Source organism: Rhinolophus hipposideros (assembly GCF_964194185.1).
Source record: "Rhinolophus hipposideros genome assembly, chromosome: 7".
In the NCBI taxonomy this organism is placed as follows: domain Eukaryota; kingdom Metazoa; phylum Chordata; class Mammalia; order Chiroptera; family Rhinolophidae; genus Rhinolophus; species Rhinolophus hipposideros.
Genome location: NC_138053.1, coordinates 11,530,611 through 11,549,407, shown reverse-complemented (window position 1 = coordinate 11,549,407; position 18,797 = coordinate 11,530,611). Strand labels below are relative to the sequence as shown.

At 33.9% G+C, this 18,797-nt stretch overlaps 1 protein-coding gene across 1 annotated transcript in view; it reads right to left on the bottom strand.

Moving 5' to 3' along the window:
• Nucleotides 1–18,797, bottom strand: part of FBN2 (fibrillin 2) — a 262,360-nt gene that overhangs the window by 80,749 nt on the left and 162,814 nt on the right. The window contains exons 17-23 of the mRNA XM_081054526.1: nucleotides 17,069–17,122; nucleotides 14,581–14,706; nucleotides 11,974–12,099; nucleotides 7,165–7,284; nucleotides 2,208–2,345; nucleotides 1,880–1,930; nucleotides 1,281–1,406 (exon numbers count right to left, since the gene is read on the bottom strand). Coding sequence (XP_080910652.1) covers nucleotides 1,281–1,406; nucleotides 1,880–1,930; nucleotides 2,208–2,345; nucleotides 7,165–7,284; nucleotides 11,974–12,099; nucleotides 14,581–14,706; nucleotides 17,069–17,122 — 741 coding nt within the window. The remainder of the gene's footprint in view (nucleotides 1–1,280; nucleotides 1,407–1,879; nucleotides 1,931–2,207; nucleotides 2,346–7,164; nucleotides 7,285–11,973; nucleotides 12,100–14,580; nucleotides 14,707–17,068; nucleotides 17,123–18,797) is intronic.

Here is an 18,797-nt window from a genome sequence, read left to right as displayed (position 1 = left end):
TAGCATAATTCAAGTCGTGACAAAAACATTTAACCAAAGTGCAAAAAGGAAAAATCCAATATATCCTTTTAGAATATTACAAAAGGTTTGATTCTGAGTGATGTTATTGGGAATTAATTTTGCTTAGTGATAATTTACAATCAATGATATAGCTTCATGTATAGCATCCTTTGGTTACTGAAGGCAACTTGATTTCATTAGTCACTTGAGCATACTAACACTCTGTCATCTTCAAAAGATACTTTACTTTGTTTTGATTTTGGTAGATAATTTAACGATAAAAATCTGAAAAGAATTTTCATTATTCAGACTTTGGATATTATAATTTCTAAACAATTCCATATGATTTTACAGTCATACTTTATATCCAAATTTAAATGTTATCAAAATTAACTTAAAATTAAATCTGTTAATTATAACTAAACTCTATGATTTTGCAAACATTTTTCTTACTACTAATTTTAAAAAACCACTGATATATACAAATACCTTAAAGATCTTTGAATATAACATTACCGTTGCTCATGCTTTGTCTACAAGCTTAAATTTAAAATACAAACCTATGTAAAGTTATTTTAAACACTTACTGTTCCACAGCATATTGGGGGAAAAATCACTTAAGCAAATAAAAAATTGTTTAGGTACAATTAAGAATTAATACAAATTTCCTTTTCAATCATGAAACTCCAGTTTAGTCAAGCCCAACACTGGTAAAGAGTAGGAGCAACTAGGCATTTCTATAATATAATGTTGAAAGAAACAACTTCTTCATTTTAGATCTTTAGAAAATAAAGACTTAAGAAAATTTAAAGTCTAAAGGTGGTCAAGGAAGAACAGGGATTAGTCAGAGTTTTCAAAGAGAAACAATATAACTTTGACCATGACTTTCGCCACTGTTGTCTATGGGCACAGCTGCAATGGCTGGTAAATGTTAACGTCAAACACTATCCTCCAATTTTTCTTTCATATTCAAAATATACACAGTTCTCTTATTCAATTGATTCCATGTGAAAGCATGAACCTGCCTAAAATATATGATTAAAGAAATTTTAATTTTCGAGGTAAATTTTTGAGCAGTACCATACATACTGTATTATACAGAAACATTTCTTTCAAATACATTCATTTTAAAAATATCCATTAGTGATTTTCCCTCAAAATATCTCATTTAAAGCATTTCCAGATACAGACCTAATGGTTTTAGACTGGTCACTGCCCAAAGAATAAGAAAAATTCATGGCTGGTTTCATGCAAGAAATACACAAGGGCACGAATCTTACCCAAGCACACACGGCCAGTTCCATCCAACGTAAGGCCTTCAGGGCACTCACAGTGGAAAGATCCTTTGCTATTGACACAGCGTCCATTTGGACAAACGCCAGGAAACACCTCACACTCATTAACATCTGTAGGGAAATGAAGCAAGCAGAGGGATAATGACGCTACAGATAGAAAAAGCAGGTGTAGTCTTACTTCCTGTATAGCATATTCAATTTGCAATACAATTTGAATTCTTACTTGAGTTAAGCAGAAATATTCCACAGCACAGCCACTGGTTTTCTTAGGCACCAGCTGGGAAAATTACCACAGCCTTGCCCTTCCATAAAACAGAGCCCAGACAAGCTCCTTTGTCAGCTCTTCTGGGCCCTAAAGGTTGTGGTAGCCTTGTGAAAATTTACACAACAACATCAAGAGGAGAAATGGGAAACTCTAAGCTGTTTCCTAACAGTATTATTCTAAAGCATTTGTCGATTACACTGAGTATTTTTATTGAAATTTCAAGGGTTTTGAAAATGATAAGTATCTCCAAAGTGTGAGAGTGAATGCTAATTTTGCATACAGCTCTAAACACTAACCTGTCACCCAAGAATACACTCACCTTCACAAGTAACACCTTTGATCCTAGCAAAGCCTCTTGGGCAAGCTGTATCTATGAGAACAATAGAGACATTTTTACTTTGTTAGAAAAGAAAACACAAAAGTCTTAAGCTCAAGAAACAGTATAATGGAATCTAAATTGAACTAAATAAAAACCACAAGCTGGGATAAAGGATAAACCAAACACATATTTCAAGAAATGAATAAATTTCACTAGAAAAAAACAGCATTGAGGGACAGTAATGATCTGACAGTCTTCCTCACTAGTGGAAAAGGTGCCTGGCTGAGGGAGAACCTTTCCAACGAGAAAGCTGTGGTCAGGCTCCTACCTAGCTCGCACCGCTCACAGGGGCTCCCCCAGGCAGCTCCGAGCGTGGCACAGCATTCGGATTTCAGAGTGGCTCCATTAATGTTCACCTCACAGCGGTTGTCCTGGATGTTGAGCCAACATGTCCCTTTCAGGCTGTCTGAGAAGGAACAGGAAAGGATGGGGAGCTCTTATCTTTTGTATACACCAACAGCAGTATTTATAGTATTAAAAACAGGATTAAAAAAAAATTTAGTAGCATATTCTTTGAACACATTATACGTAGGTGCCTCTAAGGATAGTATATTATATACATATAAATCAAATATTATGTTATACGTATCTCACATGATACGGTAATTAATATAATTATATCTACTAGTATTCTAGGAGCAGCCACCGTTGCCCAAGATTTTATGCTGGTACTTGGGTACTTTCAAATGCAGTGTGTTACTGTAATAAGACCATTACTTGAGTGAAAAATACTCATAAGATTTATCCTTTATGATAATTGCTTTGAAATTTAAGATTTTATCAAACAAAATTGCTCAAATAATCTTCTCTCCTAAGTCCCCACCAAACAAACCACACACAATTTATGTTCTAATAGAGGGAAGCTAGTATTTCTCTAACTGAAGGTACTTGTTTGATGAATAATTTTAAGGAAAAAAAAATCTACAAGATAAAGAAGAAAATAAACATCACCTATAAAAACCACCACTAAGACACACCAGGGCTAATAGTTGATGGTATTTTCTTTTGGGTATTTCCCTATGTACTCATATGTATAGTTTTATCTTTAGTTCAGAAAGTAACACATTCATGGTAAAGTATTTGAAGAAAGAGCAAAAAACATATAAAGCTTTTCTGTAATTCAACTATCTAGAGATAACTGCTCCTAACAATTTTAGACTATGTCTCCACATAAGTTGAAGTTCCCCTTTAAATGACTGCTAAGTGATTGATTTTGAAGCAGGGACAAAGAATCCAGTCAAAGTTGACATGGGAAATACTAATTGGGTAAAATAAATCATTTATAAAGTTTTCCTTTTAGAACTGGGGCTCTCAGTTCAGCACACACATCACCAAGGCTCTTGTTAAAATGCAGATTCACACGTCTCCAGGTGTGCAGCCCAGGAGTCTGCATTTGACCAGGTTCTCAGGTGGTTCCAATGCAGGTGACGTGTAAAACACAATATAACTAAATCTTAATAGCATATTGTGGCATATTCACTTGGAAAACAATAAAGAAAAAGCATATCCCTACAGTATTTATTTTAAAACTCAATTAATAATATGGGCAGATAAAGTTTTACTGCTAAATTCAACAATAAAAACAAGACATAATGAGAAACACAGACAGGGAATTACGATGAAACTGGCAGGCCCATGAAGGGAGAAGTTGTAATTTCTGATCCCCTGTGGAACACAGCAGTGGGTAAGAGGAAGTTACTTACAACCCGAGCCCTCTGGGACAGAGGTAAAAATGAAACAACTCTGTCCCTAACTGGAAAGAAAAAGTTACGGGGCACGGATGTAGAAAAGAAATGGAGAGTCACTTTGCTTTTTACTGTTCTAAGATTCAGTTTGGGTAAAAATTGCATGCAAATGAAAAAGACTTGCTCATCAGCATTTGTATCAAGCCTCAAATTATAGGCTTTTTACAGGCTTAAACCTGTAAATTCCATAGCAAAGAAGTAACAGAGATGCTGGTAAAATCAACAGGATTTGCTGATGGATTCAATGTGGAGTTTGAGAGAAAGGCATCAAAGATGACTGCAAAGTTTTGGGGGCCTGCAACTAAAAGAATGGAGTTGTCATTTGTCAAGACAGAAATAATTCTAGGTGACACAGGTTCAAGCTAAAAGATAGGAATTTGGTTTTAGACATGTTAAGTTTGAAATGTCTATTAGAAATGTCTCCAAATGGAGAAATTGTGTAGAAAGTGGGAAATACAAGCCTGAAATGAGTGGAGAGGTTGAAGATTGTATAGAGCATTAATTATGAACACAAAATAGACTCTAATATTTCCTATAACTATGTCAGTCACAAAGTGACAGCCATGCTAGAGCATCATGTGAAAGGCGCACCGTGTGAACACCCAAATCAGGTAATTCCAGATACAGGGTGGGGTGTGACCACTGCATGGCTTTATGGGACTGCAGATGGGTGCACCATACCAAGTCTTGAGCATAAAATCAGAGCTCTCTGGGAGCTCCTCACTCACCCTATTACTTGCAAACTTGTGTGACCCTCTTGTGTGAAACCGCCTTCAACTATTGGAGACTATCCTCTGGCCAGAGCCTTGGTTAAGGCTCTTGGTAAACTGAGTCAATAGGACTAGATCCATGGCTTTATTCTAATAATTATTCTAGTAATTCTTTTCCTTGATTCTAGTGTCTGTGGCTCCATTGGCTAGGCATACCACAGTTCATATCGTTAGCTAGTATGCACCTTTAAAGTGAACAAAAGGTAGATTTCCAAATAGAAAGATATTTCAGTTTTACATAGTGCCATAAAAATGGCAGTTCTTGTTATCTAGCCAGTATGAATTTTCAGTTTAATATTTGTCAAAGACATTGTGGAGAGACACAAACGTGTGTGAGACTGCTACTTTGATAGACACATCCCGCTCACGACAAGGGTACAGAGGGAAATTTGAGCCGATGTAGAGGCCATCTAAGCACGAATGCAGACAGGGAAGCCAAGGGGTGCACAGACCAACCCATGGTACACTTCAAGTTGGAAAGTAGGAGGCTATGAAAGACTTATCAACGAAAACTGAAAATGGGCCAGAACAGTGAAAGAAGAGGAGGCCAAAAGTGAAAAACTTCTGGAGAGGGGTAAGTGATGAACTGTGCCGAACATTGCAAATATAGGCTAAGATGAGACTAAAAACTGACCATTGGATTTGAGAACAGAGAGGTCACGGCCATGGTCATGTACATCCATGTAAATGGAGGACAGAATGCAGACCCACACCAAAGATGAGGGAAACTGGTGTGGATTACGCAGAGCCATTGGATGTGAGCAGTGTAATGCAGGAAGGATTAACCAAATTTACTTCTATTATATTTAATCATTTTCAACCAGAATACAATAGTCTTTACAAGCAGTTTACAAAGCAGTTTAAGATTAACTTATATTTAGGAAGTTTGCAGAATAGATTTAAATTCCTAAGTAGTCTTAATATCTAACTAACTCATATGTGTTCTCACTTAATTTTAAATTTGTAATCACATCAGGGAATTTTTATTCCATTCAAAATTTAGAGACTTGGACTCTCCGATAACAGTTGCAGGCTAATCACCAATAAGAGCCACTTAACAATTCGATTTAAAAAATGCATAATTTCTCTCGCTCTCTATTTTACTGTTTATTTTCTTTTTAAAACTAGAATTCTGTCTTAAGTGAAAAAAAGCAGATAAAATGCTGTACAAATTTTCAAAATATTAAGTAACTGTCTTTCTGAGCAGCTTTAGGCTGGGATATACAAATTTGATCATAACAAATAAAAACACTTCACACATTGGCAGAGAAAAATAAGGTGGTGTTTAGTTGCCCAACATAATGACTTGGGAATAAAAAGTCTTTGTCTTTTTTTCATTAATATATATAAGGGTAAAAGGCCAAAATAATAGAAGTGTTTATGATGAAGCCAAAACTAAGATATCTTTGATGCCCAAGTGGCATACAGATTTAGTTTTCTGAGACGTTAATTGACTAATGCTGAGTTCATTTCCTTTGCCTAATAAAATGACTCTATCTCAGTTGGAAATTGTGGCTTAGCAAAAAATACTTCTGCCTTACCAGATCCAATCCACATGCCTCTTCTCTCCACCATCCCCCAATCTGGAATTCTATAAGAAAAAAGTAACGCCCCAGGCAGATGGCAGTCTATTTCCTAATATGGAGAGCTGAGCAGGCCTCAAATTTCATCAGCTGTACCTTACTGGGAGATGAAGAGCTGGCATTTCCAAATGGAAGATTTTCATTGATAACTTTGGATTTGGCCATTTGTTTTCATGTAACAAACAGGTACTCTAGCATATCATATTGTCAGCTAAATATTGGTAATATCAGACATAATATTGAAAATACTATTGTCTTTGACAAATATTAAACTGAAAATTCATACTGGCTAGATAACAAGAACTGCCATTTTTATGGCACTATGTAAAACTGAAATATCTTTCTATTTGGAAATCTACCTTTTGTTCACTTTAAAGGTGCATACTAGCTAACGATATGAACTGTGGTATGCCTAGCCAATGGAGCCACAGACACTAGAATCAAGGAAAAGAATTACTAGAATAGTTTCTTTTTTCCCCCCTCGTGTTGAATTGTTTCTTATAGTAATAGATCAGATGATTTCATTTTATATATGTCCTATTGTCATTATCAAAAACTGACCTTAAACATTTTGCTATATTAAAAGATGTTCGTTTAAAGTTTTGGAATCTTTTTCCCTTAGAGATTTCCAAAAGCAAGAAAACAGTTATCTTCTCTTCCTTGAAGCCCATACATTTATAGGAGAAATGAGAAAACAATAAATTCTATTTGTTTGAAGCTTAAAATCTTCAAATTCTTGTCCCTTTAACCGAGTCCAAATGCTATCACATTTTTGTTTACCACTGAAGGTTGTTTATAAAAAGTACACAGCATGGATTTGATTGCATTGATGCCTAAGGCATTCTTAGAGTAACAAATGTAAATATCTGTGTGGTATGGAAATGCTTGTAACTTACAGCACGATGTATCTACTTACGCGAAAGGGACACCTCCTAGAAAATCACAAAATTTAAGAGCCTGTCCAGTTTATGCTATCATGTCTTACTCCTATTTTGATAATGAGAGAAAACAGGGAGAGTAATTATTCGCTTCCAGTCATCAGGTTCTGTTTTGACCCGCAGTAAGGCCCGAGGTCTCTGCTTAGCTTTGAGTGAAACTGAAATGTGGGCCCCGTGTGTGCGTCTTACCGATACAGATCAATCCTGTGGAGCTGAGTTTGCTGCCAGGCGAACATTCACAATTGAAAGATCCAAGGTTATTCCTGCAGGCCCCATTGACACAGGGGTTGCTTTCACATTCATTTATATCTACGATCCAGAAGGAAAAGATTCTGTTAGAACTGCCATGTGGTTTTGGAAAATATTATTCCAACAAGCCATGTTATGCCAGAATGTCTGGTAAACTTGGCTCTTATAATTTTAATATGGATCTATGAGGCGTAAGTGAATGGGGAACGGAGATAGGCATTTTACAGAGTAGATACACATATACACGACTGGGGACATAGTAGGAGTATAGGAATTAGCCTATTTGGAAATGGTTTAGCATGTGAATCTTCACTATCTTACTACAACTTTACAAGAATTGGATTAATTTCCCCCCATAACAAGATGTAATTGTCCTGTGGGAAATCTGAACTCTGATTCCATGGAAAGGAACATATTGCTAGGTGGGACATCCGGTGCACAAACAATGGTTGATTGTTTCTGTCATTTATGGCTCTGTGAGGTTTTGGAACAATTTAAAAAAGCCTATATTAGAGGCAAAATATCACCATGCTGGCTTTAATTCCAAACTCCTGGATGCAAATCAGAAGCTACGGGATGAAACTTGAACACCAGGTATAGCATTCTCCTCCAGTCCTTACCCACCTTCCACTCTGATTAGCCTGTTCACATTTACAGGTTTGGTGTGGAGTGCTTAAAAGCACAACGGAATTTGGTAAAATCAAAACGAGAAAAAACTTTTAATTGCTTCAAATAGCCCTTTAGTATCATTAATTTGATTTGAGTCCTAAATTAAATCAATCCCATAATCAAAACAATTCCTGTTGATGGTCAGAAGTAAACAGAATTAGAGTATACCTATGTTCTCAAGTGGTGACTAACAAAAACGTCAAGCCAATAAAGTTAAATAGCTTAACATGAGTTAATTAAAAATAAATACAAGTTTCAGCTAAAGTACTGAAAACAATATCAAAGGCTGACTTTTCGGTATAAATTCAACCACTCAATTTAAAGAAGGGGTACACAGATTTCTTTTTGTACTTGGTTAATTATCTGAAACACATCAATATACCTCAAGACATGTTTTTGTTGAACACTAAGGTTTCCAAGTTAACCAGAATACTTATTTTTTTTCTAAACACCTCTTTGAATTAAATATAAAATACTACATTGAGGAAAACATGCAAATAACTATAAGATTTCTTTTTTTTTTAATGTCAATATCTTTTAATTCTTAATGAGACATTTTACATTTCAATGCTTGCTCTTGAACGTCTGAAGTCAAATATAAACTAAACTGGTCCTGATTTGTTGATTTTCACTGTTGATTTTCAAGTTAGTGGACTTGAAATGCAAATTTAAAAATCAATGTGGAAAACAGGTGTGTTCCTTCTTTGCCACTTCAAAACTACTAAAGAAGCACCCAGGTATTAATGTAATTCTTGAAGTAGAAACTGTTTGAGGAAATATAAATACATTCTTCTTTCAGGTTGTTTGTAGCAAGAAAACCTCTTAAAAGAAAAATACAAGAGCAGGTTTTGTAAATATAGCACAGATTTGGAATGAGAAAATCTATTCAAGAGTACTGACATTCTTTCAGTAAAAACACAAAAGGAATCAAATATAGTCAGGAAGCAGATAACTAATCTGAGGACTACATATAATTCACCTATTAATTTCATCTGTAAGAAGCTCCCAAACCAGAAGAACGTCAATTATCGTATATTTTCAAAATCCCTATTTTAAATTAAGCAGTTATGAACTCAAAAACTATAAACACATGCAATGACAGCTACAAATATCAACTGTTTAATTTTTCCTTAAATACAATGTTTTTATGTTATAAATGTCATGGAACCAAGAATTGAAACAGTTCACTGTACATTCCTGGAAATAAACTTCAAAGCACATCTGGTTTACATTTAACTAGTTATGTCACTGGAAACACAATCTAAACCACAGTGCTTGCTGTAAAAATTTTAACATTCACAGGCTCTCAGAACTCAAACAAAAAAAGTAAAATAAATTTTTTGTAACTTTAGTCTAAAATATCAGAGGAACTTTATTATTACTTCTATTTATTATATATCTAAAATAGCCTGTGGAAAACATGAATGACAAGTAAAATTAGTGAATATAGCAAATATATGCAGAGAAAGTTAGAGTCTACAATGAATCTGCTAATAATTCCGTTATTTGACTGCTTCAGGCAGACAAATTTATTGTGTGAATTTGATGGTGGAAATAAGGAAGAGACCCAAGGGAAAAAGAGATTCGTGGCCTTCATCATGTCTTTCTTTCTTTCTTTCTTTCTTTTTTTTTTTTTTTTTTGCAAAACGTTTAATAAAAATGCAAATAACAGTGGGAAGAAAATGTAGAAGTAAAAGTTATTTGGTTAGGTTTCTCATAATAAATCATTTTTATTTCCACCAATGTCATAAGGCTAGAGCCAAAATATTTCTCTGTCATTTCTTGTGTTTACATAACGTGAACTTCTTTCTTATGAATGGCAGATATGAAATATATTTCATATTAAAGAAAAGGCTCAGATTTATCAGGAACAATTACCCTTTGGACAAAATAAGTGAAGAGCACTGTTTCTAACCCTGACTGTTGCCTGGTTTGGTATTAATGTGCTGCAATATTTATGTAATCATCCAACATTATACTATTCAACACCATTTATCACTACTCTTCAATTGTTCATACAAGCAGGAGAGTCCCTGCCTTTTATTTATTCCTTGGTATGCTGGGTCTTAGTACTCTTCAACTCCATCTTACTTGTTCAAATGGAGGGAATTTGCTATAAACAACACTGACAATTTGATATACAAACCAAACTTTTACCAAACTAAATCAAAGACGCCATCCGTTTAGTTCTCCACTATGTGTCTCGCTCACAATAGCACCGAAGGACACTGTCACTGAGGTCAGAGAGCCCATCCTAACGGTCATCAGCGTCCCAGTTACATTAAGATATCTTAAGCTGTTCTTGCGTTCAAGTTTTTTAACATTTAACAGAAGCCTACCCTCCAACAGACAACACATAAAATGATAAAAGACAGTGGGAAGGAAGTATAGAGAGTAGGGAATAAAGAAAAAAATTATTAATAAACTCTTGAAATCCCTTCTCCCACCCACCAAAATACTCCTGAAAGAAATACGGTTAGAGTACTTTCTCACAGAGTACGTTTCTCAGAGCAATTTTGAAAGGTGATTGGTGGGTGGGAGAAAAGGTGAAAGGGGGTGGGTGGGAGTGGGTCCTAGAAACTAAAGCCTCTGGGTGAATCCATTTGAGAAGCCTTAGCTAGTTTGAAAAGAGAGCTTTTATATCTTAAGGAAGGATATCGCAAACTCTCAAATGTGGCCTCCTGCTCATCTACAGAGAAGATGGACTTTCAAGAACTTTAACTGGGAATGGAATGAATGCTCTTCCTTGAGGAGCTCCTCAAAATGTGGTGGACAGAGGGGAAACAGTTACCAGTACTAACATTACAAAAACTGCTTTTCATGCTGATGTGTTTTTTTCTTCTTTCTTTCTGAAGGCTAATTACTGTTTTGCAGTGGTCCCTCCAATTCAATCCAAACTTAGAATTGTACTTTGTAATTGCATTTCATTGACTTCAGCTGAATCATTTGTGTTCTGGCATCTTGTTCCAGTCCTAACTTGTTTCTGTTCACAAGAATGCTTTGATGTTAAACAATAAGATGGAGAGAGAATGTTAACATCTTTTTGCATAATATTACTCTGGCAGTTTTCTTGGCTGTGGAGTCACTAACAAATACTTTAACAGACAAGGAAAGGACTATTCAAAATAATGAAAGATGAAATCTCTTTTTTAAAAAGTTACTACTGGGAAGTAGTTATTGCATTTGATAATGTCATGGGATACTTCTGTAGGCCCACACAGTGAGACTTAAAAAAGAACAATGACTGGTAGTCACATAACAGATTATTCTGAAATGTACAGTACTTTCATCCAGAAACAAAAACATAATTGAATGCACTCATTTCTTAGCTGGTATCTCACTAAAAATGAGGCCTTTCCTTGTGCTTAGGCATTTAACGTATTCACATAACTTCCACTGCAGACAAATGGGGTTAAAACAAAAGAAGCTTTTAAATACTGGGTTATGATCTACAATACCAAACGGCAACTTTTAAGTTATTAAAAGAAAAGGACAATTTTCTTAAGACTATAATTTAATTAAGGTGACCATTTTTAGTCAGGTCCTAAATATTCTGGGCCATCAGCTGAGGGATTTTATCAATCATTTCATAAATAAAATGCTTAAGGGCTGAATTTGCCATCATAATTCAGGTTCCCCTAGACTAATGTGTAATAGTGGCTTTTAAAAAGGGAAAACGAAGTAAACAAAAATCTAACATTTTCTTTTGCAAGTAAAACAAACTGGCTCCTTTCGCTGTTTTTCACTTTAGTTTTAAAACTTCAAAATGTTGGTTTCAAATGTCTGTTGATATTTTATCCAAATAGAACTGACGGTGTTTGTAAACTGGGTTAGGCGCACGCTCTTTCTAAAACTTGTGGATTAGCTGAAAGAGACTATAAAGTTAAAAAAAAATTTCAAACAATACTTTTTCCTATATTGCTTTGTCAATGTATTAGGTTGGTGCAAAAGTAATTGCGGTTTAAAAGGTTGAAAATAATTGCATAAACTGCAATTACTTTTGCACCAACCTAATACTTGACATTTATGCATATCGAGGTGCTTACTTATTCACATCTAAAGCAAGAAGGCAGCTCTTACCTTCACACGTCTCCGTTTCAGTCCTGAACACATACCCAGGTGGGCAAGTGCAACTGTAACTTCCAGGTGTGTTTCGGCACAGGCCATTGTCACAGAGCAGTCTGTTTACCAAGCACTCATCAATGTCTGGAAGCACCCATTAGAAGATAGGAGACACACATATTGAAATGTATAGCACAGTGACCGATGTTTTGTTTTTGTTTTCTTCTCCCCCCTTTCCTTGACACAGTCTCTTTGTAGCCACAGCACATTCTTTGATCCCAAGCAAATATATCTGGCTTTACTCAAAGGGAACATTCTTATGCTGGTGGCTACTTTTAAGATGTTTTGAAGTCCCTCTGAGGTATGTTGTTGTTTGGAAAAGGCACATGACTACCTTGTTCTTCATTTACTTATTGTCCTCCACTGGTATTGTATTAGATATTTTTAAAGCATCAATGAAATATTAAAAGATTAAACTCATTTGTCTGTATGTTTGCTTGTATGTAATAAAAATAACAAAAGTGTAAAACTTTTATCCAATTAAAAATCTAATACAGAATGCATTAAATGGCAATTAAACAAATATTAGTATTTAATCTCTTTCCATTATGTTTTACCTCAGAAACAATTATTAATGGAAAATTAATGATGCATTTTATATATTCCTTTCGTAGGCTAGACTAGAACAGCCTAGAAAATATTTAAAGCTCCAGTTTAAGAAGCTCACATTGAGTTTTATCTTCATATCCACACTCTCATTTTTTCGAGTGTAGTTAATGACAGAAAGAAATAAAAAAATGCAGTTTGGGGTGGAGAGATCCTTGTAAGTTATATTTTTACTTTTGCAAATAACAATTGTACCTGACCAAACATACTCAATATTGTAAAAATTCGGAAAACAGAGATTGAGAAAAACATTTCCTATAATTCCATCACTACCAATACTACTAATTCTTTGTGTTTTATCATTTTTTCCTTTGGATATTATCGTTTTGCTCCAATTTTGAACCTTGACTTTTAAAAATTAGCATCATACTTTAAGTATTACCATAATTTCCCCCAATATTGGATGTTTTACCAAGTGGCTGTGTCATAATTATTTTATCCATTACTCCATGCTATGGGTTGAACTGTGTCCCTCAAAAAAGTTATGTTGAAGTCCTATCCCACCCAATATGCAAAATGTGACCTTATTTGGAAATAGCAGTGTCATAGAGGTAATCTAGTTAAAATGAGGTTGGTAGTATAGGTTGTAATCCAATATGACAGGTGTCCCCATAAAAGGGAAATTTGGACATAGAGACAGATACACACACAGGGAAGATGATGAGAAGACACACAGGGCAAAGATGAACACGTGACTCGATTAATGCACCTACCAGCCCAGGAATGCCAAGGATTTCTGGCAAACACTAGAAGCTAGAAGAGGAAAGAAAGGATTCTCCCGTAGAGCCATCAGAGAGAATGACTCTGTGGACACCTTGAGTTTGGACTTTCGGCTTCCCAAATTATGAGATAATAAATTTCTGTTGTTTTAAGCAACCCAGTTTTTGGTACTTTACAGCAGCCCTAAAAAACTAAAACTGGAATTTTGCTTCATTTTTATTTTTAAAATCTCATTTTAATTTTTATCAGAATTATGCATATACCTTATTTAAAGAGGTAAGTAGTGCCATGAACTGTGTTCAATGTGTGAATGCAGACCAAATCTCCTCCTATTCAACAGAGTACCCATGTACTCCACTGTATTTGGAAGCTATGCTGGAAGCAACTTTGTTTTTGGTGAATAAAAGCTAGATGGTTTGCATATTTTGTAAATGTTCAGTAATCTTTGCGGGTGTTCTTCTCTTAGGTATCAAAATCGATTATAAATACATGATATGTAACACAGTTTTATATATCCATCTGTATGTATTTCTTCAAGTCAAGATCAATGAACATATCCAATAATAAAAACCAGTACCATTATTGCTGAAAAATGTATTTCTTCTTAGTCATAAAAAAACTTGAATGTGATGTCAATGTAAAAATTACAGTATTAAGATGTAAAAATTATTACATATAATGACGGATCAAATAACATTCGTTTTATAAAAATGGACTCAAGAACTCTATGGGAAAATCTAGAGTCTTCACAAATTCTTCCATATATGAGCTACACATTTGAAGGTTTTCAAGCATTCTCTTATAATTTACCCACCACATAGATATGTTGTAACAATTAGTTATTTCTTTCTAAGTCAAAGTTTTGTCAACCTGTAATACTTTATTTTATTAACTTACTATTATCCATACTGCCCTGTTAAGGAAGTCCATTCCTTAGTAAAAAATTATAGAATTAAGATACATGCAGAACAATAACAGGCCAATAAGTTAGTATGTGCCCATTCATTTGAGAAAAGAAAAAATTTAAGTACTAAGTTGTGCCACTAAGAAGTTTGTTTCTGTGTAACAGAAAAAGAATTTGCCTGATTCCAAATTGTTTTTATCTTCGTGTACTAAGAAGGAAACAAGAGAAACTGTAAGATCTCTAGTTTTAGTCTTATTTGTATTTTGATTTCTCCTATAACCCATGGGATTATACTATATGAAAGGCTCCTATGTGAAAACAAACAAATAACTTACCAATACAGTTTCTTCCAGAGGCATCTGGTTCATAGCCACTGTTGCAATTACAACGGTAACTGCCACGTAAGTTTTCACAAATTCCATTGGCACATATATCGGGATCCAAAGCACACTCATTGATATCTGCATCAGATGTCAAAAGTTGAATGCTCACAGACATTTTATTGTTTGTTGATATATAATAAAGATATCTCAACATATGAAGTGTTTAACTCTGCTAATCTGCAATTTGTCTACCTTTCAGAAAGGGAAAGGGAATAAAAATAAGGAGTAAGAATAAAACAGAGATACAGGACCCTTCCCTATTAAATCAAAAGAAAAATGAAGGGAACTGGCCAAAATTCAAAGACTTAAACCATGTAATGTGCCTGTGTTTACGATAAAATGAATAAAAGAATTAATAGGCTGTTGGCTCAAAATCCAAAGGAAAACTCATCTTGATAGGTATTATAACCATCTAATTAAAAGACAAAGATTTACTAGGGTGGTCTGTATAATTTTATGGTCCCCGAAGGCATGGAATATTTCTATTTTATTATCATATTTTTATAGTCAACTAAGTAATATGATACTTAATAAATGTTTCTCTGCTGATAAGTTGAAATTAATGGAGAGGACAGTTCAAACGTGGATGCTTGAGAACACGATGTTTCACAATAACCATAAACATGACGACTCTGTCATCCATGTGCAGTGGGACTTGAGGAATGATGTGGCTGTTTGAGCAACCAAGCACTTCCAACAGGTGGCTGGCTCTGCTGGGGAGCCCATATGAAAATGTAATAAAATATAGAATAGGCATAAAATCAAATTTTGGCCGCTGTGCTCAAATTTTGATGCTAAGTTTTATTTTCTAGAATTCGGAAGACTTCAAATACTCCAGAGATGTCAGCCTTTTAGTTTCATTTCTGGGAGAAACATCTTGTAAAAGTTCTCTTCTTTACTCTGGTTTCAACATTCATTGCAAAGATGCAACATTACTGTCACCTAATATTAATTTGTCTAAAGTCTTCTCAAACACGGAAGTAGAACATTTATGTAAAGTGAAGATTAACAGCACCCCACAGTTTTATTTAAAAAATAAAACAAATGAAACTGCCACAACATGGATGGACCTAGAGGGTATTATGCTAAGCGAAGTAAGTCAGACTGAGAAAGACAAATACCATATAATCTCACTTATATGTGAAATCTAAGGAACAAAATAAACGAATAAACAAAACAGAAACAGACCCATAGATACAGAGAACAAACTGATGGTTACTAAACGTGAAGGGTTTTGGGGGGCTGGGTGAGAAAGGTGAAGTGATTAAGAAGTACAAAATGATAGTTACAGGAGAGTCATGGTAATGTGTAGAATAGTATGGGGGAAATAAATAGTCAATAGTATTATAAAAAATATGTATAGTGTCACATGGGTAGTACACTTATCAGGGGCATCACTTCATAAATTATATAAATGTATAACCACCATACTGTACACCTGAAAGTATTAAAACATAATATTGAATGTCAACTATAATTAAAAAAATAGTCATGGGGATATGTAATGCAGAATGGGGAATATAGTCAATAATATTCTAATAACCATGTACAGTGTCGCGTGGGCAGACTTGTTGGGGTTATCACTTTGTGAGTTATGTAAGTTTATACAAGTGTCCACTATGTTGTTCTGTATGCCTGAAACTAATGAAAAATAAAGAATGTGAGACCAAATCATCAGAAAGACAGTCATATATGCAGATATTCAGTAATGTAGAACAGTCAGTGAATGTATTAGTTATATACTGTTGTGTAACAAATTACTCCAAAACTTACTTAAAAAAAATAAAAATAGAAAGGAAAACAACAAAAAATAAAACAAGTGAAACTATATGTATACTAACATATAAAATAACTTTAAATTTATAAACACATATGTACTTAACATTCAAGATTCCATGTTAGAATTTTATTAATCGTATTGCTAAATTTAAAGTAAGAAAACTTTAATAAATTTCACTTCTTTAGTTGGATAAAGATATTTTAGTATTCTTAGGCATAAGTAGTCCTAACAATTTATTTTTAGGGTAGTATATCCCAAACTTGATCCATATCAAATATCTCTTAAAGATTTTTGTCTTAACCATCTCAGCACCATTATTTAATTTTTTTTCTTTAAATTCACTCACTTTTTTTAACCTAAATACTAACTCTAGCCTCTTCATAAGTAATGGTATCCATAAAATCATGAGTAAAGTTTGTTACTGATATTTTTAACAATGTGTATTTAGCTAATACATATTTATCCACTATGAAAAAAAGGTGAATCTACATGCCACTTCATAATCATCAAGCTTATAATCATTGTTCTAAGAGATAACGTACCTTATTATTTTACACTGCTATGTTTTTATAGTATTAAATATAATCATGTTCATAATGCATAATCATAAAGCTATATAATTACATAAGTATTATAAGATGGAGAATAGAATGGAGTTACCTCTTCCATCCACTGTGATTCCTACTCCACTACTACACAGACCATGGAATTCAGCTACATGATAAAAATGAATAGAGAAATCAGAAACTCGAAACTATATCTGTTTTATAAAACAAGTCACATAACTCCAAAGCTATCATTACGAAGAATTACATGCATTAAATTTTAAAGTGAAAAAAAAAAAGACCATTTTTTAGTGCATAATTATTATAAGAATTCCAAAAATAATCCTCCTCTTTCTACATGTGCCGGGTTACCCTTCTATCAGCAGTGGAAGAAAGTATCCATTTTTGTACACCCCACCTAATACTAGGAAAACTCAATCATCTATACTTCACCAATCTAATAAACAAAAATGACATTAGTTTAATGTTCTTTTAATTTTAGAAAGATTAGGCATCTTTTTACCGTTTGGTAATTTAGCATTTGCATTTCTATTTTGTAAAATCTTGTTTGTATACATTGCACTTTTTCTGAGGATTTCACCTTGCCTTATGATTAATGTAAATTCTTTATAAATTAAGAAAAAGTTTTCCAATTTATATGTATGTTTTAGTATGCTTTGAAAGTACTTTACCATTATAAAATAACCAAAATTTAATACATTCTATAATAAATTTATTCCTGTAAGGTTTTATGTTGGGAGCTAACTTCACATTTTTACTGATATTTATCAACAATATTCAATACTTAGTTCAATTTTTTCTCACTGATGTAAAATCTGCATTTATCGAATCCTACACTCCCATTTATTTCTAGATGAACTCACCTCGTTTTGCTAAGGTTTGAACAATTCATTTAGAATTTTTAATTGAATGACAAGCTATTTCCTGTGCTGGAATGCTTTTCTTCCACTTTCCACGTAGGAAGTTCTAATTTTTTTCAAGACTATTTCTATTCCCATCTGTTTCTAGATTAATTTATTTAGTTCACTGACCTTTTAAATCTAGTCTTGTTATCAATTTTTGTACTTCTTTCATAATACACATAATTCAACTTAATATATTTCAGGGCAAGGTTTCTTTCATTAACTCTTCTCTTTTAAAAACATCATGCTCAGTAATTCTTCTGGATGAATTCTCATCATTTTGCTAAGGTCTGAACAATCCATTTAGGATTTTTAATGCAATGACAAGCCATTTATTTTGCCAGGATGCTTTTCTTCCATCTTCCATGTGCGAAGTTCTTATATTTTCAAGACCAAACTACACATGCCCTCCTCTGTGAAGTCTTTCCCAGCTTCCCTAGGCAACCAACTGTTCCTTCCTTTATGCTCTCCCAATTCTTTATGTCCCTTTAAAGGGGCTAATAATACTAAACTGTAATGTTCATCCAACTATATTCTCAACTTTAAGAAAAAAGAGATTGTGTTTATTTTTTAATCCATACTGTACTTACATATACTCAATACGGTTTTGTATATTCAATACAGATTTAGTAAAAGTATGAATAAACAGGATCAACCTTATCAACCTAAGAATCTGGAATTACTGGTAGACTGTGGCCTAAGATCATTCTGTGTTAAGATAAAAATAAATAAAATCAGGTTCTTATGAATTTATTATAATCTTGAGAGCAGTAAGCAAATTTTAGGGTATTTGTCTTTACAACAACATTATAGATCAAGGACACTGAGACTAACGTATTCATGTAAAAAAAATTTGTTTTAACAATCATAATTGGATTAGCAAATATACCGAAGGTGCCAAAGCCAAAAAAATGTATACAA